The sequence below is a fragment of the Coregonus lavaretus genome, assembly GCF_964263955.1.
Source record: "Coregonus lavaretus genome assembly, chromosome: 28".
In the NCBI taxonomy this organism is placed as follows: Eukaryota; Metazoa; Chordata; class Actinopteri; order Salmoniformes; family Salmonidae; genus Coregonus; species Coregonus lavaretus.
Window position 1 is genome coordinate 925,080 of NC_140015.1, and position 24,695 is coordinate 949,774.

The 24,695-nt window shown below is 42.6% G+C and overlaps 1 protein-coding gene across 1 annotated transcript; it reads right to left on the reverse strand.

Annotated features, from left to right (window-relative positions):
• Positions 1-12,113: 12,113 nt before the first annotated feature.
• LOC311104480 (G-protein coupled receptor family C group 5 member C-like) lies at positions 12,114-23,395 on the reverse strand. Its single transcript, XM_084146329.1, has 5 exons — positions 23,099-23,395; positions 20,967-21,973; positions 13,736-13,836; positions 13,478-13,600; positions 12,114-13,200 (listed from the first exon to the last, which is right to left on the reverse strand). Exons 2-5 carry the CDS (start codon positions 21,964-21,966, stop codon positions 13,168-13,170), a joined length of 1,257 nt encoding a protein of 418 aa, XP_084002455.1. The 5' UTR covers positions 21,967-21,973; positions 23,099-23,395; the 3' UTR covers positions 12,114-13,167.
• Between the last annotated feature and the right edge of the window lie 1,300 nt (positions 23,396-24,695).

The following is a 24,695-nucleotide window of genomic DNA, read 5'->3' on the forward strand; positions in this document are numbered from 1 at the left end:
TGCCAATTGTTTTCTTGGTGACTATGGTCCCAGCTGCCTTGACATCATTGACAAGATCCTCCCGTGTAGTTCTGGGCTGATTCCTCACTGTTCTCATGATCATTGCAACTCCACGAGGTGAGATCTTGCATGGAGCCCCAGGCCGAGGGAGATTGACAGTACTTTTTTGTTTCTTCCATTTGCGAATAATCGCACCAACTGTTGTCACCTTCTCACCAAGCTGCTTGGCGATGGTCTTGTAGCCCATTCCAGCCTTGTGTAGGTCTACAATCTAGTCCCTGACATCCTTGGAGAGCTCTTTGGTCTTGGCCATGGTGGAGAGTTTGGAATCTGATTGATTGATTGCTTCTGTGGACAGGTGTCTTTTTATACAGGTAACAAACAGATTAGGAGCACTCCCTTTAAGAGTGTGCTCCTAATCTCAGCTCGTTACCTGTATAAAAGACACCTGGGAGCCAGAAATCTCTGATTGAGAGGGGGTCAAATACTTATTTCCCTCATTAAAATGCAAATCAATTTATAACATTTTTGACATGCGTTTTTCTGGATTTTTTTGTTGTTATTCTGTCTCTCACTGTTCAAATAAACCTACCATTAAAATTATAGACTGATCATTTCTTTGTCAGTGGGCAAACATACAAAATCAGCAGGGGATCAAATACTTTTTTCCCTCACTGTATATACAGTGGTGTGAAGAAGTGTTTGCCCCCTTCCTGATTTCTTATTTGTTTGCATGTTTGTCACACTTAAATGTTTCAGATCATCAAACAAATTTAAATATTAGTCAAAGATAACAGAAGTAAACACAATGCAGTTTTGAAATGAAGGTTGTTATGATTAAGGGAAAACAAAATCTAAACCCACATGGCCCTGTGTGAAAAAGTCATTGCTCCCTACAACCTAATAACTGGTTGGGCCACCCTTAGCAGCAACAACTGCAATCAAGCGTTTGCGATAACTTGCAATGAGTATTTTACAGCGCTGTGGAGGAATTTTGGCCCAACCATCTTTGCAGAATTGTTGTAATTCAGCCACATTGGAGGGTTTTCGAGCATGAACTGCCTTTTTAAGGTCATGTCACAGCATCTCAATAGGATTCAGGTCAGGACTTTGACTAGGCCACTCCAAAGTCTTCATTTTGTTTTTCTTCAGCCATTCAGAGGTGGACTTGCTGGTGTGTTTTGGATCATTGTCCTGCTGCAGAACCCAAGTTCGCTTCAGCTTGAGGTCACGAACAGATGGCCGGACATTCTCCTTAAGGATTTTTTGGTAGACAGCAGAATTCATGGTTCCATTTATCACAGCAAGTCTTCCAGGTCCTGAAGCAGCAAAACAGGCCCAGACCATCACACTACCACCACAATGTTTTACTGTTGGTATGATGTTCTTTTTCGGTGTTACTTTTACGCCAGATGTAATGGGACACACACCTTCCAAAAAGTTCAACTTTTGTCTCGTCAGTCCACAGAGTATTTTCCCAAAGGTCTTGGGGATCATCAAGATGTTTTCTGGCAAAAATAAAACAAGCCTTAATGTTCTTTTTGCTCAGCAGTGGTTTTTGTCTTGGAACTCTGCCATGCAGGCCATTTTTGCCCAGTCTCTTTCTTATGGTGGAGTCATGAACACTGACCTTAACTGAGGCAAGTGAGGCCAGCAGCTCTTTGGATGTTGTTGTGGGGTCTTTTGTGACCTCTTGGATGAGTCTTCGCTGCGCTCTTGGGGTAATTTTAGTCGGCCGGCCACTCCTGGGAAGGTTCACCACTGTTCCATGTTTTCGCCATTTGTGGATAATTGCTCTCACTGTGGTTCGCTGGAGTCCCAAAGCTTTAGAAATGGCTTTATAACCTTTTCCAGACTGATGGATCTCAATTACTTTCTTTCTCATTTGTTCCTGAATTTCTTTGGATCTCGGCATGATGTCTAGCTTTTGAGGATCTTTTGGTCTACTTCACTTTGTCAGGCAGGTCCTATTTAAGTGATTCCTTGATTGAGAACAGATGTGGCAGTAATCAGGCCTGGGTGTGGCTAGAGGAATTGAACTCAGGTGTGATAAACCACAGTTGAGTTGTGTTATAACACGGGGGCAAACACTTTTTCACACAGGGCCATTAGGTTTGGATTTTGTTTTCCCTTAAGTTAATAATAACAACCTTAATTTCAAAACTGCATTTTGTGTTTACTTGTGTTATCTTTGACTAATATTTAAATTTGTTTGATGATCTGAAACATTTAAGTGTGACACATGCAAACAAATAAGAAATCAGGAAGGGGGCAAACACTTTTTCACACAACTGTATATATACAGTTGAAGTCGAAGTTTACATACACTTATGTTGGAGTCATTAAACTTGTTTTTCAACCACTCCACAAATTTCTTCGTGTAGGACATCTACTTTGTGCATGACACAAGTAATTTTTCCAACAATTGTTTACAGACAGATTATTTTCAGCCGTCATACCGCTCAGGAAGGAGATGCGTTCTGTCTCCTAGAGATGAATGTACTTTGGTGCGAAAAGTGCGAATCCATCCCAGAATAACAGCAAAGGACCTTGTGAAGATGCTGGAGGAAACGGGTACAAAAGTATCTATATCCACAGTAAAACGAGTCCTATATCGACATAACCTGAAAGGCCGCTCAGCAAGGAAGAAGCCACTGGTCCAAAACCGCCATAAAAAAGCCAGACTACGGTTTGCAACTGCACATGGGGACAAAGATCTTACTTTTTGGAGAAATGTTCTCTGGTGTGATGAAACAAAAATAGAACTGTTTGGCCATAATGACCATTGTTATGTTTGGAGGAAAAAGGGGGTTACTTGCAAGCCGAAGAACACCATCCCAACCGTGAAGCACGGGGGTGGCAGCATCATGCTGTGGGGGTGCTTTGCTGCAGGAGGGACTGGTGCACTTCACAAAATAGATGGCATCATGAGGAAGGAAAATGATGTGGATATATTGAAGCAACATCTCAAGACATCAGTCAGGAAGTTTAAAGCTTGGTCGCAAATGGGTCTTCCAAATGGACAATGACCACAAGCATACTTCCAAAGTTGTGGCAAAATGGCTTAAGGACAACAAAGTCAAGGTATTGGAGTGGCCTGACCTCAATCCTATAGAACATTTGTGGGCAGAACTGAAAAAGCGTGTGTGAGCAAGGCGGCCTACAAACCTGACTCAGTTACACCAGCTCTGTCAGGAGGAATGGGTCAAAATTCACCCAATTTATTGTGGGAAGCTTGTGGGAGGCTACCCGAAACGTTTGACCCAATTTCAACAATTTAAAGTAAATGCTACCAAATACTAATTGAGTGTATGTAAACTTCTGACACACTGGGAATGTGATGAAAGAAATAAAAGCTGAAATAAATCATTCTCTCTACTATTATTCTGACATTTCACATTCTTAAAATAAAGTGGTGATCCTAACTGACCTAAAACAGGGAATTTTTACTAGGATTAAATGTCAGGAATTGTGAAAAACTGAGTTTAAATGTATTTGGCTAAGGTGTATGTAAACTTCCGACTTCAACTGTATGTATATACAGTATATATATATATCCTAATCCAGGCACTTGTCATCTCCCGTCTGGATTACTGCAACTCGCTGTTGGCTGAGCTCCCTGCCTGTGCCATTAAACCCCTACAACTCATCCAGAATGCCGCAGCCCGTCTGGTGTTCAACCTTCCCAAGTTCTCTCACGTCACCCGGCTCCTCCGCACACTCCACTGGCTTCCAGTTGAAGCTCGCATCTGCTACAAGACCATGGTGCTTGCCTACGGAGCTGTGAGGGGAACGGCACCTCCGTACCTTCAGGCTCTGATCAGTCCCTACACCCAAACGAGGGCATTGCGTTCATCCACCTCTGGCCTGCTGGCCCCCCTACCTCTGCGGAAGCACAGTTCCCGCTCAGCCCAGTCAAAACTGTTCGCTGCTCTGGCTCCCCAATGCTGGAACAAGCTCCCTCACGACGCCAGGACAGCGGAGTCACTCACCACCGGAGACACTTGAAACCCCACCTCTTTAAGGAATACCTGGGATAGGATAAAGTAATCCTTCTACCCCCCCCCCAAAAAAAAAAAAAAAAAAAAACATTGTAAAGTGGTTATCCTACTGGCTATAAGGTGAATGCACCAATTTGTAAGTCGCTCTGGATAAGAGCGTCTGCTAAATGACGTAAATGTAAATAAAAAACATGGGGGATTGGAAGTGATGCAGACAATTACATTGATGGAAGTTACAATCTATCTGCAACATTAAATCTGATCTACCTCCTAAAAATAAAATTTAAAAAATAAACACTCAATGGTTTACCACCGCCTGGCACCCTCTATTTACATCTGCAATCCTAAAAAAGGTTGACTTACAAGGCATGAAAGGACCCTTTGTCTGAGGATCTTTGGCCTGCGGAACAACTAATGCAGCCGGCTGGTTTTCTAGCTGGTTTGTTTAGAGCTTCTCCTTACTGTGTATGACTCTACAAACTTTCCAGGTTACATGGACTTGTTGATATAGTTTCATAAACCGAAAACAAATATTTACAAACCTTAGTCATCTTTGTTGGCCCCTTTTTATAATGTTATTTTCGCTTTGTAATCCCTATGAGTGTACAGCTATACAGAAATAATAGATTATTAAACAACACACTCTCTTCTTCTACTGACTGTGGATGGATGAACTCTCTGCTGTTTAATCAGTTTGACTGTGGCCTGTGGTGTGGCCACACCTGTGGACATGCCTGATGTTGTGTAGGTCTGTGGAGTGTGTTGTCATGGTGACAGTAAATCCCTGTTGCCCGGTGAGAGGTAGACTGGACAGGTGGCTGACTGGACTTTATCCACTAAGCACAATGACCGACATAGTCATTGTTCGTAGTTTCAGTTGGGTACTGTACCATAGAATTACAAATATGAATAATCTCTATGTACTCTTTCAAGCCTTCATGTACCTCATTTAAGTCATTCAAGGGTAACTTTGAACACTTTGTGATTCACGTCATGATGTTTTTGATTTCTTTCTCCCTGTCTGTTTGGAATCTGTCTCCATGGAAATATCTAATCAATGATCCAAAATGGGTTAGGGCCATAATCTTTGACCCATCATATTGGTGTGGTCAGGAGGGTCAACCACACTTGATATTTTTTTAATCAGGAAAAGAGGGAATGTGCATCCCAAATGGCACCCTATTCCCTGTATAGTGCACTACTTTTGACATGGGCCCTGGTCAAAAGTACTGCACTATAAAACGAATACGAGCCATTCGGGACGCAACTGCAATCTTTCTAGGTACTGTTGGAGGTAATCTTGAGTCACTTTTTGGTCTTTATCTATGACATGCATGTACTCTGTGTTCTTAATGTGTTGACCTAGCTGTAACAATGAGATACAAGGGGACTCGCTAGGTAATGATTTGCAGATGGTCTGTCTTATTCCTAACCATGTCTCATTTGTGTAAATGTAATTATGTATACGTTCGAACAGGGCACACACATCTTCACTGGGGTTCTAGTCCACAGAAACCTGCTGTTTATCACTGAGTTATGTAACTAAAAAGCTATTGTGAATGTTCAAAGGTTTTGAGCTTAACCTTGATTTCAATATTTTCCCTATACTCTGACCATTTGCAGCACCAGTTTCTTGCTAATCTAAAACTCTGCATCCAAATACAGAGTAATGCTTTTGAAATGACAGGTGGGGCCTTTAGGAGTTCAAAATGATGCTGACTCATGCCTGCATACATCTGACCAGTTTGTTTGATTGCTATTAATGACCCCTAGAGTCTTATCCAGTCTGCAGCCTGCTAGTCTCCTCTGTTTCCACGTGTTAACGATCCCAGGGCTGCTGACTGACTGAACAACACAGCCCAGCACGGGTCACGAGGAGATGAGTGGGTGGGAGAGGTTTCTCAGCCTGCTGCTGCCAGGCAGCCATAGCTCAACGAGAGTACTTTTGTGTTTGCGTGTGTGTACGCCTGAGCGTGCAGTGGCAAATTACACATGAACAAATATCTTCTAGCTACTTCTCCCAGTGGAGAGGGAGAACTCATTTTAACGAAGCAAACAAGTAGAGGGCAGCTGCCTCAACCCAGACTGGGCCGTGTGAAGTGACAAATCAAATAATACAGTGTGAATAGAATATTGTAATTTTTACACAGCCGCTACTCTATTCATATAGCTGTTACCATTACCCATACACTCTTTTATATCCTCTGTAATATAGAAAATATAACAAACATTCTTGTGTAGGTTGGTTGTGAGAGTGCTCTTCACTCCCAGCCCACTCAACTCCTTTATGTAATATGTACTCCTGCCTTCTAGCCCCGGATACCGCTGGATTGAAGACTGTTCATGATGAGTACACTGACATGACTCACCGGTTTCATAACCACAAGGATTTATCGCATCTTGAATCTATGTTTGCGTCTCAAATGGCACCCTATTCCCTTTATAGTGTACTGCTTTTGACCAGGCCCAATAGGGATCAGCATATAGGGGATATGCTGCCATTTGGGATGGACACTATCTACTGCATTACTGTACTGCATCATTCCACTGCCCAACAAAACTCATAACTGAATCCTGTTCTCATATCCTTCTGGCTTGACTGAGGGGATACAGATATTCAGGTTCTTAGTTTCAGGTACTTGATTCAGAGAGAGTCTGATCTCATCTATCAATAGCAGTGTGGTTGGCTAGTATACACGAGTGGACATGGTATTACAGTTGAAATCCCCATCCAAAGTGGATGCAGTGATCACAATCAGCTCTACCTTATGTATCTGTGCAGTATTTATTTTATGTGTTTGACCATTTATTTGAACAGGGAAGACATATTGAGACCTAGGTCTCTTACAAATGCGCTCTGTATATACAACATAAATAAACACATTATACCCAACATACATATATATATAATACAAAAACACAGTCACAGGAAACACAAGTAAACATCACAAATCACCCAGACAAACAGTTACATTTCTCCACAAATATGCAGTGTGCCGGTGTGTAGTATGTATCCGTGTAGTATGCAGTGTAGAGCTCTGCTACCCGAGCCCAATGGCCCCCGACATTGTACATCTGGTTAGGGCTGGGTAGGGCCTGTTTTTTGTTTTGTTTAATCATTTACTAGGTTTACGGGTAGGGCTCGGGTATTGCTAAATTGATCATTAACACTTGAAGCTGAGCCATTTGCTTGTGCTCTGCTGCGCAGTACATATCATGGTGTCAGAAGTGCTTCAACCTCATCAAATATAATACCAGAACATTGTCCACAGGAGAGATTACTTTACCGAAACGTTTTGTCGGGGAATGCTCTAAGTGAATACTTTTATTTTTATGATCATGTTTTGTAATTTTGTTTTTTATTGTGATTTGTATTGATGCATGTGTTTGTATTGTGTAGGGCTCATTTGAAAAAGAGACTTGGTCTCAATGACACCCTGTTAAAATAAAGGTAAATAAATACAATTGTATGCAGTGGTCCGTGTGGTATGCAGTGTGTCTCTGTGTAGTATGCAATGATCTGTGTATAGCAGTGGCAGCTCCTCAGAGGAGGAAGGGGAGGACCATCCTCAATGAATTTCATAAAAATAGTGAAACATTAAAGTTATACTTTTTAGATAAAACTATACTAAATATATTGTCACCAAATAATTGATTATAACACACTTTTTTGCAATGAAGGTTTACAGTAGCCTCAACAGTACTCTGTAGGGTAGCACCATGGTGTAGCCGGAGGACAGCTAGTTTCCGTCCTCCTCTGGGAACATTGACTTCAATACAAAACCTAGGTGGCTCATGGTTCTCACTCTCTTCCATAGACATACACAGTAATTATGACAACTTCCAACCTATCAGAGCTCTTGCAGCATGAACTGACATGTTGTTCACCCAATCAAAAGATCAGAGAATGAATCTAGTACTGAAAGCATAAGCTACAGCTAGCTAGCACTGCAGTGCATAACATGTAGTGAGTAGTTGACAATAGTTTAACAGTTTTGAATAAATTAATTTCTTCAAAAATGAAGGAGAAGCAAGAGAGAGAGAGCTAGCTATATTTCATAGTATTATTTTTCACTTTCCCTTACTTAGCTAAGGAATGCAGCTAGCTAGTTTAGCCTACTCAAACACTCAGATCATACAGAGAGGGATGCTATGTTAGCTAGCTGGCTATGGCTATCCAACATGGGAACTCTTACAAGTCAAGGTAAGCTTTTGGTTTTATTAATTTTTTCCCACCGGGGTCCGCCGTAACTACTAAACTGCTTGCTGCTGACTGTACAATGTACTGCATGATTGTAGCGGGTTTACTAACGCGTTCATTCTAGTAATAGGCTGTGTGTAGCGGTTAGTGTTTTTTTTCCGCCTGGTTACAGACAGCTGATGTGTTATGCACTGAAGTCCACAAGCAAAGGGAAAAGGTGAGCGGAGGAGAGCGCGTCGATGCGATAAGGAATTATACAACGATCAAAGGGATCATGCTGTTTGTATGTGGCTGCTATGAAAGTGAACTGTGTTTGCGTGTGATCAGGGGTGTATTAATTCCGCCGATTCTGTAGAAAAATTATCTGTGATTCTTACATTTCCTTCAATTTGCAAGAGGCTGAATGTATCTCACCGGAGAAAGCATCTGCATGAACGAAACAGCGCCCCTCTGTCTCAGTATGTGAAGCATATCTAGCTGATGCTGTCTGTTCAGAAAGAGTATGACATTGTTGCTTCCCGTAGCATTGAATGCAAGGGAAGCCAGAGAGCATTTGGCCTCCCTTGATAAAAAACAACAACAAATAATAGCCAATCAGCATTGAGCTAAACAGTGAGCTCAGCTGTGAATGGTCCTGGCACACCAAAAAATAGTGTCAAGGGGAACCAGTTTGGATTTGGCTTCAGACCAATCACGTCACAGGCCAAACGTCATTATTGACAGAAAAAAACGTGAATTGTTGCATCTTGTTGTGTTGTTGTCCTCCGGTGGCTAGCTAGTAAGCTAAAATCATCCCTTTCCTAAATTAACCATCGATGGAGATAGGGATTTGGACTTGTGGTTTTACTTAATTGGACTTGTGGGTTTACTTAATTCTCTGTACTGGCCAATGATTATAGCGGCGATTCTGATCCAAATATTAATTCATACTTTGTGCCCCTGGTCTGAGAGGATGGAGGTTCAACATGTAGCTAGATGTAGTATGCTAATGTTAACTAGCTGGCCTGGTGTATCGTTGCCCATGAAAGGAAGTTAGGCTAGCGAGCAAGAATTTTAGCCAGGTAGCCTAGGACAACAAAAACTAAAAGTGTGTACTGTATGAGTCGTAGACAGTTTAGGCAACATGAAAGAGGAGGATGTCATTGGCATTTCTCTACAAGTAGAGTGAGTCAACATGTTTTTTCTACTTGCACTCATGCACGCACGCGCACACACACACACACACAAACAGACAGAAATCAGTACCATGGACAGCCACATATTTTGTTTACGTTGATTGGATTAAATCATTTTTTTTTGTTGTCACTATATTAGACTAAGCAGGGGTGATTAGATTATGTTGAAATGATGCTGGAATAGTGGAGGCAGATCCTGTTTTCTTTGTGACTTGCGGTAACTCCATGGTTCTAAATCAATAGTTGTTTAGTAGTCTAAAAATGTCTGAAACATTACCTTGTTTGACCATGCTATAGGTCATGTAACTGTTTGTTACATGCAATATGTTTTGTGGACTTCAACGGACAGATGTTGCTCTCCAGTTTTGTAATGAAACAAATGTGTGGTTGAATTTATTCTGCCACTGTGTCTTTTTATTGTCTCGGTCTTAGTCCTATATATCACGGTGTCAAGGCATATGAATTTACAGGTTATAGAGCAAACAATGCAATTATCACAACACATCGGTTGTAATATGGCTTTTTGAGGGGGGGGACTTGCTTCCCCGGGGATTTTACCCATGCACCACTTCTGATTACACCCTAGATCAGCTAGATGCAGGCAAGAGTGTGCAAGGTGGTATTGAATGTGCCACTGTCACCTTGATTATGGAAATTTCTCTCCACCTGTGCACCTACTTTGTAAACATTCATTCATAGGCTAGGTTGTAGCAACCTCATGATGGGTATAGAGAAAATGTGAGTATCATGTAGTAACCTAACCCTATTGATGTTATATTGAGCTGGATGAATGGAATATGAATGACAGTCATCCAATTTGCTGTAATAGAAATAAGGCCATGCTCATTTAAAAAAATCATCATCCTCCCTCATCTTAAATGGCACAGACCGCCACTGGTGTGTAGTGTGTCTGTGTGTAGTGTGCAGTATGCATGTGCTTGGGTGTGAATCAGGAACAATGATGCACAAACACAGGCAAAGAGGCTTATCAGAGCCGTGTATGTAAATAACTTCACAGAGGTGTACAGTATTTTCATCCTCAGGACACTTCCTCTTGCAATATTCCCTACTACACTGTCTATCTACAGTATCTGCCTCTTCCCAGGTAACCAAGGGATGATATCAAACAGTACATGTAGTGTGGTTTAATTATTTATTTAATGTTGAATGTTTCAATTGACAGAAAATGACAAGTTAGCAATATTTTCTATTATGGCTGATATGGTTAATAATTTAAACCGATAGATTTATTAGTTATTACACTTCTGAACAGTAAAGTATAAACACAGAAGCACCCAAACAAGTCCCTATTTAGGGAGTGTTATGATGAGTTTGGCCTACAAACCTATTATAAAAGATGAGACTCACGAACACGATGGTGGTCTCCGTTTTGCTCTACGACCCCCACAAGCGTCTTGGGACTTGTCTGAGGCAGATCTGCCCATTTCTGTCTGTAGCGTCCGAAACGTTTGGGCTACACACTAATATAACCCCTCTGTGGAAAGGTGAGACTCTCCCGAACACGTCAGTCGTACATTTGCTCTAGGACGGCTAGAGGCTTTCACAGGACTCGTCTGAAGGTCCCCCAGTACCAGTTGAAAAATTGAATGGAAGTATACATGGAGACTGTTTAGTGCCAAAAATAAGGGGTAAAATACTTAATAATAATAATCTTTCTCATACAGTGAGGGAAAAAAGTATTTGATCCCCTGCTGATTTTGTATGTTTGCCCACTGACAAGACATGATCAGTCTATAATTTTAATGGTAGGTTTATTTGAACAGTGAAAGACAGAATAACAACAAAAAAATCAATAAAAACGCATGTCAAAAATGTTATAAATTGATTTGCATTTTAATGAAGGAAATAAGTATTTGACCCCCTCTCAATCAGAAAGATGTCTGGCTCCCAGGTGTCTTTTATACAGGTAACGAGCTGAGATTAGGAGCACACTCATAAAGGGAATGCTCCTAATCTCAGCGTGTTACCTGTATAAAAGACACCGGTCCACAGAAGCAATCAATCAATCAGATTCCAAACTCTCCACCATGGCCAAGACCAAAGAGCTCTCCAAGGATGTCAGGGACAAGATTGTAGACCTACACAAGGCTTGAATGGGCTACAAGACCATCGCCAAGCAGCTTGGTGAGAAGGTGACAACAGTTAGTGCGATTATTCGCAAATGGATGAAACACAAAATAACTGTCAATCTCCCTCGGCCTGGGGCTCCATGCAAGATCTCACATCGTGGAGTTGCAATGATCATGAGAACGGTGATGAATCAGCCCAGAACTACACGGGAGGATCTTGTCAATGATCCCAAGGCAGCTGGGACCATAGTCACCAAGAACACATTGGTAACACATTACGCCGTGAAGGACTGAAATCCTGTGGCGCCCGCAAGGTCCCCCTGCTCAAGAAAGCACATATACAGGCCCGTCTGAAGTATGCCAATGAACATCTGAATGATTCAGAGGAGAACTGGGTGAAAGTGTTGTGGTCAGTGAGACCAAAATCGAGCTCTTTGGCATCAACTCAACTCGCCGTGTTTGGAGGAGGAGGAATGCTGCCTATGACCCCAAGAACACCATCCCCACCGTCAAACATGGAGGTGGAAACATTATGCTTTGGGGGTGTTTTTCTGCTAAGGGGATAGGACAACTTCACCGCATCAAAGGGACGATGGACGGGGCCATGTACCGTCAAATCTTGGGTGAGAACCTCCTTCCCTCAGCCAGGGCATTGAAAATGGGTCGTGGATGGGTATTCCAGCATGACAATAACCCAAAACACACGGCCAAGGCAACAAAGGAGTGGCTCAAGAAGAAGCACATTAAGGTCCTGGAGTGGCCTAGCCAGTCTCCAGACATTAATCCCATAGAAAATCTGTGGAGGGAGCTGAAGGTTCGAGTTGCCAAACGTCAGGCTCGAAACCTTAATGACTTGGAGAAGATCTGCAAAGAGGAGTGGGACAAAATCCCTCCCGAGATGTGTGCAAACCTGGTGGCCAACTACAAGAAACGTCTGACCTCTGTGATTGCCAACAAGGGTTTTGCCACCAAGTACTAAGTCATGTTTTGCAGAGGGGTCAAATACTTATTTCCCTCATTAAAATGCAAATCAATTTATAACGTTTTTTGACATGCGATTTTTTTGTTGTTATTCTGTCTCTCACTGTTCAAATAAACCTACCATTAAAATTATAGACTGATCATGTCTTTGTCAGTGGGCAAACGTACAAAATCAGCAGGGGATCAAATACTTTTTTCCCTCACTGTATATAGGACAGACACTTCATTACAAACTTCCTTTAGATTTTTTACAGGGCTTGGACTGTAATGGGTTTTTAAGGCTGTGCAACAAATTCCTCTTGAAACTGCCTCATTGTCCCTTCAGTCTGGCTGTACGTTGCTGTGTTCGTTGGATCTCCCATCAGTGCATGGCGTTGGGGCCCGGGGGTGGGGAGTGCTGGCTTGGGAGATGGGTAGGTGGAGGGTGGCTAGTACTGCCACTGGGACACACTGGGACTGGGTGAGACACAGGGAGATGAGAGACACACTTGTTCTGGGTGCACAGCACCAAGACTGTGGCCTCTCTCTCTGACACTGGCTCCCTCCAGCCCTACTGTATGTACAGAACAGCCTGGCCTCTACAGTGGTCAAAGGCTCTGGGTCTTCTCAGGGTCCAGCCCTGACAGACACACCCAGGGGCCGCAGGGGAAACTGGGGCACAGAGTAGAAGAGAGGGAGGGTGACGAACAGGAATCAGGTCGTAGTAGCATAGCGTAGATTCACCACAGAGGCTTCTTATGCACACCATTTCCCTGAGAAAGACAAGGCAGAAGAATTAGATTTGAAATCCTCCACCTTCCACTTATATACTTTTCACACTGTCGTGCCAACCCAAACTGTCCTGTGCAGGCTCGGATATGTTCTTTTCACGTTGACTTTTCCAGCAACTATGGTGGATGCATAACCAGGCCAGCATAGTACAGCCCAGCTCGGCTCAGTAGTTTAAAAATGGAAAGAAGAGAGCAAAAACACCATGGATGCACAGTATCCTGTTGTGTATGATGGCAGGTAGGTCTGCTCTGTACTTACACTGACTGCTGGGGACAATCCTGTGGTGGGTAGGGGCGCTAGCGAGTGAGGCAGGGAGCTGCTGCTCTGGTTTAGAGGGGAGGCCGTGGCCCTGGGGAGGCCTGTCTCATGGGACTGGTCCCTCTGTAGAGAGGACACGCACACACAGAGAATGAAAAACGGTTGGTTTCAGTACGTATTTCTTGGAGAATAACAGTAGTGTGATAATGATATGAGGGTTTAAGTCTGTGTATTGTGTATCGTGTAAAACCCACTCACATTTGCCAGGCTCTTGGTGATTAGAGCTAGTTCTGTGGGCTGGTACACACAGCTGCGGAGCTGACCGCTATAACCACCGTATGGAGATACAGGCTTGTTGGCTGCTAGACAGAAGAGGAGTGAGGAGAGAGGAATGGAAGAAAGAAATACAAATTAATTAACAACTTCAAAACTCTGAGCTTCAATTGCTTTCGATGGCTGAGGCCTGAATGATCAAATACACACTGTGATTTACAATAATGGGATTTAAACATTTTTAACCAGTTCCCTTACAAAGTTACAAACTACCAGTTCCTTACAAATAATTATAGTTTCAACTTTATTACCTGCAGTAAGTACATGTCACAGACACAGATAATATAATGATCCATTTGGATATGTCACATACAGCACTATCGGACACATATTTGAAGAGAATGCATGAGCCACCGTCTCTATGGCAACAGCAACCTATTTGTTTAAAATGCAGTGGTAATTTTTTTTTACAATGGTAAATATTCAAATAAAAGCTTCCAATGAAACAAACACCCCCACCTCTCTGTCATGGTTTGAACCATTTATTTCTATGCTGTCCACTCAGTAGTGCTACATTTCGGCCTCAGCTGAGCTCCTTTACACATAGATTTTTCCTTTGTACTTCCTCATTTTCGCCATTTGTTTGCCATGAGTCCTTGATAAAAATAGCACATGCCTTTATTCAAATGCATTCAATTTATCCGTTGATTTATCGTTTGCTTTTGTCAGTCAGCTGTTTAGAGCACTCATTGCGTTGTTTTTCAGGTGCGCGCGGGTACTGGTGTTCTCCGTGCCATCTGTGGCCAGAAGTAGTAGACCATTTATTTAGCTTAATTATTTTCTATCAATATTTGTTTTCTTTGCTGGATCAGCTGATGATGGTCAACAATATTACTAGACAACTAGCCAACAGCTAGACACCAATGCGCATCCATCCAACAAGTATACATTAATGACAGTAGGCCTATAGTTGACTCTTTCAGTTAGAAGCATTCTAATGGCATAGGCCTGGTAGAGCACGGCGCTTGTAACGCCAAGGTAGTGGGTTCGATCCCCGGGACCACCCATACACAAAAAATTTATGCACACATGACTGTAAGTCGCTTTGGATAAAAGCGTCTGCTAAATGGCATATTATTTATTATTTACATTATTTGGGATTTGTGTGCCCATGAGAACTGTTTTCACTGCGAAGCATAATGAAATGTTACATAGACATAGTTACACTTACTGTGCATTTTTCGAGATCTCCAAGATCCATTATTCATACAGGGTTTAAGTTCAATGTTCTAATTAAATTGTTAAATGCTTAATAATTACAAATAACACTGTCATAAATGTCATTAATATAAGGAGAGAAAGGAAGTGTTTTATGTCACACGATCTGTGAAGACTCCAAGCATTAACTAATGACTTATGGACAACTCATGAACTAGGGTGTAAATCATGTTTTGATTCAACTCATGTATTATATTGCCACTACACACTGGTTTACCGGTAGGCCTATTTGAAGTTCATGGTAATACACATTGTAGCCTAATCTACATTTACATTTACATTTACGTCATTTAGCAGACGCTCTTATCCAGAGTGACTTACAAATTGGTGCATTCACCTTATGATAGCCAGTGGGACAACTAGTTTACAATGTTTGTTTTCTATTTATATATTTTTTTTATAGTCTTTTATTTTTTAGTTTCTTTGAAATAAAAAAAATAAAAAAATAATTTAGAGTATGTTTTTATTTTTCATTTATTTTATATATATATTGTTGTTGTTTTTTTTCTAGTAAGTTGATTGCGTGTGTTAGGGTGACCATCCCGTTTTTCCCGGGACAGTTTCAGCCTAATTTCACGACTTTTCAGACTACAAAAAAGGTACATTTGTCAGCAAGACGCATCAATTAAGGTAGTCATTAGGCACACTTTTTGGTGTTTTGTAACAGATGTCTATTTCCATTCATCAAATGGCGCGAGTAGGCTATACATGCAGTTTGAATGCTGGAATTATTTTGGAGTGCACAGGTTACCTACTTTTTGAAGAGATTTGTTTGACAATCAGATGAAAATATCATGACTGGTTGTGTTCATGCCACATTAAAAGGTATTACATTTTTACCATTTAAATGACATCTTTATTATTAGGCCCATTAAAAAAATTGCAAGCGCATGCACTCAATATAGAGACCACCCTGAATGTCATGGTGTAATTCGCACTCTGGGCAACAGCAACATAAAAGTGTGTGTTTAATCACAGCCGAACAGGACAGTCGATCGAATTTCAAGAGTATAATTGATACTGTACAGCTCAGATCACAAAAGGACTCCCTCCCTCTCTAGCCCAGGTTGGCAAATGTACAGTATTAGATCACTCAGTATGAGATCACCCAGGCCAGGTGTGTAGAGGGGAAAGGTCAAAGGTGATAAAATGTTATTAAAAGCTTTCATGTCGACATACAGTAGTAAACAAAGCCAATTAGGCTGTTCTGTATTCATGCAGTTATAGATATTCCCTCCTACCGGCCAGAGAGACACATGTATGTAGTAGGTAGACATGTACAAAACAGGATCCAACCAGTAGACAATTTGGAGATTTCTAGTCCCTACACACTGTTACTTAGAATTCTAGAGCAAATACGTTGAAATACAACCAACACTAGCCCCATATTCCCAGCAAAGACCAAAATAAATAATGGGAAGAGAAAATGACCAATCACATCAAATGTTTTTTCATCAGTTGATCTGATTGGTCAAAAGACCAATTAGTGAAAAAAATATCAGAATTGGGCTGCCTGTGTAAACGCAGCCATAGTGTACTTCTTTTGACCAGGGCCCAGTTCAAAAGTAGTGCACTATGTATGGAATAGGGTGCAATTTGGGACACAGGCCTATGTTGTCAGACGACTGAGATCAGTGGAAAGGGACATGCTCTCCCGTGTGTTTTAGTGGGCAAGTGAACAGGAAAGAGAACAGAGTGTTACATCAGAAGCCTTTTCACAGGCGGTTTAATGTGTCAGTCAGGAGATGGCATCCTCAAACAGGTTAAGCTGGCGTGGGACGACTGAGGGTCACACTTTTCCTACTCCATGTCTATTACTGATATACACTGAGTATACCAAACATTAGGAACACCTTCCTAATATTGAGTTGAAAGCATTCCACAGGGATGCTGGCTCATGTTGACTCCAATGCTTCCCACAGTTGTGTCAAGTTAGCTGGATGTCCTTTGGGTGGTGGACCATTCTTGATACACACAGGAAACTGTTGAGCATGAAAAACACAATAGCACTGCAGTTCTTGTCACAAACCGGTGCACCTGGCACCTACTGCCATACCCCGTTCAAAGGCACTTAAATATTTTGTCTTGCCCATTCACCCTCTGAATGGCACACAGCTTCTATCTCAAGGCCATCAGACTGTTAAATAGCCATCAATAGCCAGCCTCCACCCAGTACCCTGCCCTGAACTTAGTCACTGTCACTAGCCGGCTACCACCCGGTTCCTCAACCCGGCACCTTAGAGGCTGCTGCCCTATGTACAGAGCATTCGGAAAGTATTCAGACCCCTTGGCTTTCTCAACATTTTGTTACGTTACAGCCTTATTCTAAAATTGATTACATCGTTTTTCTCCATCATCAATACCCCATAATGACAAAGCAAAAACTGGTTTGTATAATTTTTTGCAAATTTATTATAAAAAATCGGAAATATCACATTTACATAAGTATTCAGACCCTTTACTCAGTACTTTGTTGAAGCACCTTTGGCAGCGATTACAGCCTCGAGTCTTCTTGGGTATGACGCTACAAGCTTGGCACACCTGTATTTGGGGAGTTTCTCCCATTCTTCTCTGCAGATCCTCTCAAGGTCTGTCAGGTTGGATGGGGAGCATCGCTGCAAAGCTATTTTCAGGTCTCTCCAGAGATGTTCGATTGGGTTAAAGTCCGGGCTCTGGCTGGGCCACTCAAGGTCATTCAGAGACTTGCCCCGAAGCCACTCCTGTGTTGTCTTGGCTGTGTGCTTCGGGTCACTGTCCTGTTGGATGGTGAACCTTCGCCCCAGTCTGAGGTCCTGAGCACTCTGGAGCAGGTTTTCATCAAGGATCTCTCTGTACGTTGCTCCGTTCATCTTTCCCTCGATCCTGACTAGTCTCCCAGTCCCTGCCGCTGAAAAACATCCCCACAGCATGATGATGCCACCACCATGCTTCACCGTAGGGATGGTGCCAGGTTTCCTCCAGACATGATGCGTTGCATTCAGGCCAAAGTGTTAAATCTGGGTTTCATCAGACCAGAGAATCTTGTTTCTCATGGTCTGACAGTCCTTTAGGTGCCTTTTGGCAAACTCCAAGCGGGCTGTCGTACCTTTTACTGAAGAGTGGCTTCCGTATGGCCACTCTACCATAAAGGCCTGATTGGTGGAGTGCTGCAGAGATGGTTGTCCTTCTGGAAGGTTCTCCCATCTCCACAGAGAGACTCTGGAGCTCTGTCAGAGTGACCATCGGGTTCTTAGTCACCTCCCTGACCAAGGCCCTTCTCCCCCGATTGCTCAGTTTGGCCGGGCGGCCAGCTCTAGGAAGAGTCTTGGTGGTTTCAAACTTCTTCCATTTAAGAATGATGGAGGCCACTGTGTTCTTGGGGACCTTCAATGCTGCAGAAATGTTTTGGTACCCTTCCCCAGATCTGTGCTTCGACACAATCCTGATCAATGGAAACAGGATGCACCTGAGCTCAATTTCGAGTCTCATAGCAAAGGGTCTGAATACTTAGGTATGTTTTTTATTTGTAATAAACCTGTTTTCGCTTTGTCATTATGGGGTATTGTGTGTAGATTGATGAGAAGAAAACAATTATTTAATACATATTAGAATAAGGATGTAACGTAACAAAATGTGGAAAAAGGGAAGGGGTCTGAATACTTTCCGATTGCACTGTACATGGACATGGAATCACTGATCACTTTAATAATGGAACACTGGTCACTTTAATAATGTTTACATACTGTTAACATACACACTGACATTGCTCGTCCTAATATTTATATATTTCTTAATTCCATTATTTTACTTATTTTACTTTTACTGTTGCAGCTAGGAACACAAGCATTTCGCTACACCCGCAATAACATCTGCTAAATATGTGTATGTGACCAATAACATGTGATTTGATTTGATTTGACATACATCTACACTGATTAAAAAGCTTTCACATGGATTCACCTGGTCAGTCTATGTCATGGAAAGAGCAGGTGTTCTTAATGTTTTACATACACGCAGTGTCCAGTCTATTAGGTACACCACCCGATTCACGAAAAAGGTTCACTCCTATAGTCATGTTGCCGTGGCTTGGTATATAAAGCAGGCAGACATGCATCGAGGCATTCAGTTACTGTTCAATTGAACGTTAGAATGGGTAAAAATAGTGACCTAAGCAACTTTGAGCGTAGTATGATTGTCGGTGTCAGGCGCTCCGGTTCCAGTATTTCAGAAACGGGCGGCCTCCTGGGCTTTTCACGCCTGACCCGGTACTAGATGGGTGTACCTAATAAACTAGCCACTGAGTGTATATTTAAGTGATAATGCCAGAGAAGCTGGTGTTTGGAGGATATATTGGCACAGCAAACCTTCCACAAGATATAGTCCCGACACAAATCTAGGGTTGCTAGAGACGCGACCCAGTCGTTCAGTCTTTTTGTTCTGTATCTATGGACGCGACCCAGTCGTTTGTTCTAAATGTTCCATTGCCATACTGGCTGGCAACGTTATTTTCCCTTGCTTGCTAGCTAGCCAACTACGGCTTATTTACAGTCGCGTCAAAAAGAACTCCATTTTGGTCTCATCTGACCACAACACTTTCACCCAGTTCTCCTCTGAATCATTCAGATGTTCATTGGCAAACTTCAGACGGGCCTGTATATGTGCTTTCTTGAGCAGGGGGACCTTGCGGGCGCTGCAGGATTTCAGTCCTTCACGGCGTAGTGTGTTACCAATTGTTTTCTTGGTGACTATGGTCCCAGCTGCCTTGAGATCATTGACAATATCCTCCCGTGTAGTTCTGGGCTGATTCCTCACCGTTCTCATGATCATTGCAACTCCACGAGGTGAGATCTTGCATGGAGCCCCAGGCCGAGGGAGATTGACAGGTCTTTTGTGTTTCTTCCATTTGCGAATAATCGCACCAACTGTTGTCACCTTCTCACCAAGCTGCTTGGCGATGGTCTTGTAGCCCATTCCAGCCTTGTGTAGGTCTACAATCTTGTCCCTGACATCCTTGGAGAGCTCTTTGGTCTTGGCCATGGTGGAGAGTTTGGAATCTGATTGATTGATTGCTTCTGTGGACAGGTGTCTTTTATACAGGTAACAAGTTGAGATTAGGAGCACTCCCTTTAAGAGTGTGCTCCTAATCTCAGCTCATTACCTGTACAAAAGACACCTGGGAGCCAGAAATCTTTCTGATTGAGAGGGGGTCAAATACTTATTTCCCTCATTAAAATGCAAATCAATTTATAACATTTTTTACATGTGTTTTTCTTGATTTTTTTGTTGTTATTATGTCTCTCACTGTTCAAATAAACCTACCATTAAAATTATAGACTGATCATTTCTTTGTCAGTGGGCAAACGTACAAAATCAGCAGGGGATCAAATACTTTTTTCCTTCACTGTACATTACCGTGGGGTGAGAACGGGCAAATAATTGCTAGGACCAGAACATATTAAATTTAGAAGAGCGCAAAACTATTTAGCCAAGATTCATATTTGTTCGTCCTCTTTGAGTTGATCTGTGTCCAATCTATACCTAATAACACTGTCTTACTGCGTAGACCCCTGTTATGTAACTTGTCTCTCTATAAGAATGTTAAAATACGGGAAAATTAATCAGATAAGAGCGTGAGAGACAGAGACTATTAGATAGTATTATTAGGTAATGATTACGCCCTTGGGTAAATAAACATGGATACCGATGCAACAGAAAATATTCCAGGAAATCAGATGGAACAGATTCATATTATTAAACCCTACATGAAATACATTTCTAGTGGATGGAAAAAATTAATTAAGGATGCTATGAGGGCACTGGCGTTTCTCTCTTTTTTAAAAACATTTGTACATGTTGTTGTTTTTACCCTGACTTCACTACAAATTTCCCAAATGGGACAACAAAGACATTGATTGATTGATTAATTGATTGGTTGGTTGATTGGGCGTTCCTACTGTACCTGTGTTGGGTTCGTCCATGGAGAAGGCCCTATTCTCCATGTATACGTTCTGATGGGCTGCTGCTGCTGCAGTGTTCTGCTCCTTCAGATTGTTATCATAGACCAAGCTCCTGATCGGGTAGATAATGTGTTCCCCGTCGCTGGGCTGCTCCTCCCCGTCCTCCTGCTTGGTGAGGGAGCAGATCTCTGGGATGGTGTAGAGGACCAGGAACACCCAGGCATTGCTGACCAGGGCGATGGCCAGGGTGGGGTCGTCCCAGCTGGGGTCCCCGGCCACCTGGTTCCCATGGATGTACATGACGATCCAGGCCACCCACACGGCCATGGAGCAGACCCCGGTGGCCAGGATGAAGGCACCGTCCCGCCGCCAGGCCTTGTGTTTGTGTGTGAGCGAGGGCACGGCCATCAGCACCACAGCCAGCAGCAGGGCCATGACATAGATCAGAGCCATCACAAAGTCCTGGTTGGTGATGCTGCAGGAGATGTCAGGGCTGCCGCTGGCCGTCATTGGCCTCCTCTCCACCGTGATGATCAGCCACTCTGTATTGATGATAATCTCGACCAGCCAGAAGGCCAGGGCCCCCAGACACAGCATCCAGCCCTGCGGGCCTCGGCCCCGCCGGTCCAGCAGCACCAGCCACAGCCCGTGCATCAGGAGGCAGGCCAGACCACCAGCAAACAGCACACCAAACAGGAAGCGGCGCGCGGCGCAGCTGGTGAAGTCCCGGCCCACGATAAAGGCAAAAGTGAGGCCAAAGAGGCCCAGGGTGAAGACCAGAAAGCTGGCCTGCAGGGCCACCATACCTTTCCTCTTCCTGTCTGTCACAAAGGGAAGGCTGGCTATGAGGATGACGATGAGGATGAAGGCCGTCACCACGCCTGCAGCCGCCAGTGACTCCACCACGATGCCCCACACTGCAGTCAGATCACACAGGTTGAAGTACAGGGAGCCCACAGAGGGGTCACAGCCTTTAGGAACGCTGGTGGTGGGGGCCACCATGGCACTTCTGGGGGGGACACACACATCAGAAACACACATTCAGTACCGCTAAAGCCTGAGCCCCCCTTTATCCCTTATTATGATTGATTGAATCAGTCAAGTACTGGGGATGGCAGGTAGTCAACGTGATACTTAACCATCGCATGGTAACCACTTAGCTACATGCAGTAACCTGGTCACTGCATCCTATAGGTTATACTGAATATTCTCAGTGATTCCAACAGGTTATATTGAATCCTAGTGCTACCTATTCAACATTACACGAAGCACTGTGTGTCTTACATAAGCCGGTACATGACAGAGTGGGTGAAGCAGGATCCAAATGGCTTCAGACCTTACAGTTATTACATCTACCGCATGGCGCCAGCCAGGTAATGGAAGGTGCCACCCACACAACTGTTTACTGGATAATTATACCACTGATTAGAGTTACCCCTGACCAAGAAATCCCACACAACTGAAAGTGATCACTGCTCAGCTTATCAAGGACTGTGTGTCTACAGGTCTAATCTTTGTGAGAAGAGACCCTTAAACAGAAAGCAACCCACTTGGCACACACTGGTTGAATGAATCAATGTTGTTTCCATGTCATTTCAATGAAATTACATTGAACCAATGTGAAATAGAGGTTGAATTGATGTCTGTGCCCAGTGGGAAGAGTGTACTGTACATCCAAGATGTAATATCTGGCCAAGCAGGGGGCTAGCGAGCCTATATTTAAAAAGAACCAATGCATTGCTGTAGTAACTATGTAACTGTGTAAAGGATGGGTGACTGACAGCCATACCAAAGCATCTGCTACAGACATTTGTCCTGTTGAACTGCCTCCATTTGAGGCAGTTCAACTACAGAAAAATGATAAACAACCTATTTGAATGGTATTGATTAATCAACAATGAGCCATTTGATCAACTGAATACTAGTAATACCAAACTTCCATAGAACACTAGTATTCCATTTAAATAATATGATTATCTTATCAAGTATTTAATTGTGTTCCTAATTCTAATGAGGAGTAGCCTAGTTATTACTTTAGGGGCTACTAATTAATGATTAATACGGTCAGGAATGATAGATAACCTTTACAACTCAGTTTCCAGTCATTTATTATTCTACTACTCCCGTTTATTACCTGCTGACAGGGATGATGGAGATGTGAATACGCGCTGCTCCTCTTTCTCGTCAAAAGCAGACAGAAGAATCCAGGTAATTTAGGCTACAAACCTGTAATGATATTTACTCCAGAAAAATCGAATTCCTTTTCGTGTTTATTTTCTATTGATTTCAATATGTTTTGACTTCAAATCGTTTATTAAATCTACAAAGAACTATCCGTAAAGACATACTGCCAGTTCCTCTCAATTTGACAGATTTCGCTCTTCTACGTGTCCAAGTGTCTTCCTTTGATGGTTCAGTGTGCGTCTCCAATAATTCGCACAGATTTTGACGGTGTGACTTCTTGATAACACAGCCAGTATTTTTTCTGCCCACTCCCACTCTGCACTCTGCTATAATCACCCGCCTACTAGGGCCGGATTACCAAACGGGTGTAACAGGGTTGAAATAGGCATCCTTAGTTGTATGAGTTTTGTCATAATTAAGCAGCCAGGTTATGTATATGTATAGTTGTGGAGCCACCTGCTGTATTATTTGAGTAACTGCATCCCAGTGTACATAATGTACGTGCACATGATCACGCAGCATCCAGTCAAAGAGTTGTTCAACTTGGATGGAGGTGTGTAGGGTGATCCATGCTGCACCAGGTGTTTTCACTTTGAAAAGGATATCTAATGTATGTTAGGCTGAGAACCATATTGTTTTATAATCACTATTGATGTTGACATGTTATGTGATAGTGTTAAAGTTGTGTCATGTATTTACAATTTTATGGACATTTACTAAATGCACGTTGCGTTATGCTAAAGGTGGCTAACGTTCGCCTTCTAGTCACCTCGTGAAGTGTACATTTATTTTATGTTATTTCATTGCACTCAGATTGCTTGGTGGGTTGCAGTTGTTCTGAAGTTTACACAGTGATGTGTATGTATTTGCAGAATAAACAGTGAAAGAGAACAGCACCATGTCCTTCGTTGATGAGCCAAATGAGAGCCATTACAGGGGCACGCAGGTCACGTGCCCGGACTACCGCATTTGTCATAATTAAATTAAGAAACATGATTTTAGCCCTCTTTTTGTCATGATGTCATGATATGGTATATAATACTAGGCTAATCCATAGATTTGCAAGGTGGGAACAAACAAAATTAGTCTCGGTCTTGCAGGATTAACTGAGATTTGTCAATATGCCAGACATTTGATCATAACCACCTGTATTGCGCTGTCTTTAGCCCTGTTCGTACCTGGGGCTATGTGTCCTTTGTCCCGATCTCATATACAGTCAGAATGCAACTGCGTGTGATAACTTTATTACATTTTACATGAAAACCTGAACATTTCGGGAAGGTTTGCAACCCTATTCCTTTGGCGTCATTCTGCCAAAGAGTAGGAAACTAATCTAACCATCATCATTTATCAATTCAGAAGTAAAATTGTCACTCAATTGAATCATACAAATCATAATATAAGAAAATATAAAGAATACATTTATTTGAAAATGTGACTGTTATGAGCAACGCAAATGCAAATATTTGAGCCTCTTTCACATTTTTGTGAGAAGGCAGGATATGTATATTCGTACAAAAAGGATATACACATACAGCTAAAGTCGG

What these genes read in the sequence shown, in the direction of transcription:
- LOC311104480 (XM_084146329.1), bottom strand. Translation starts at nt 21,966, where the DNA reads ATGGTGGCCCCCACCACCAGCGTTCCTAAAGGCTGTGACCCCTCTGTG. An exon ending in CATGGACGAACCCAACACAG is followed by an intron (nt 13,837 to 20,966) that starts GTACAGTAGGAA and finishes TCTGTCTAGCAG; the next exon opens with CCAACAAGCCTGTATCTCCA. An exon ending in GATTGTCCCCAGCAGTCAGT is followed by an intron (nt 13,201 to 13,477) that starts GTAAGTACAGAG and finishes TGTCTTTCTCAG; the next exon opens with GGAAATGGTGTGCATAAGAA.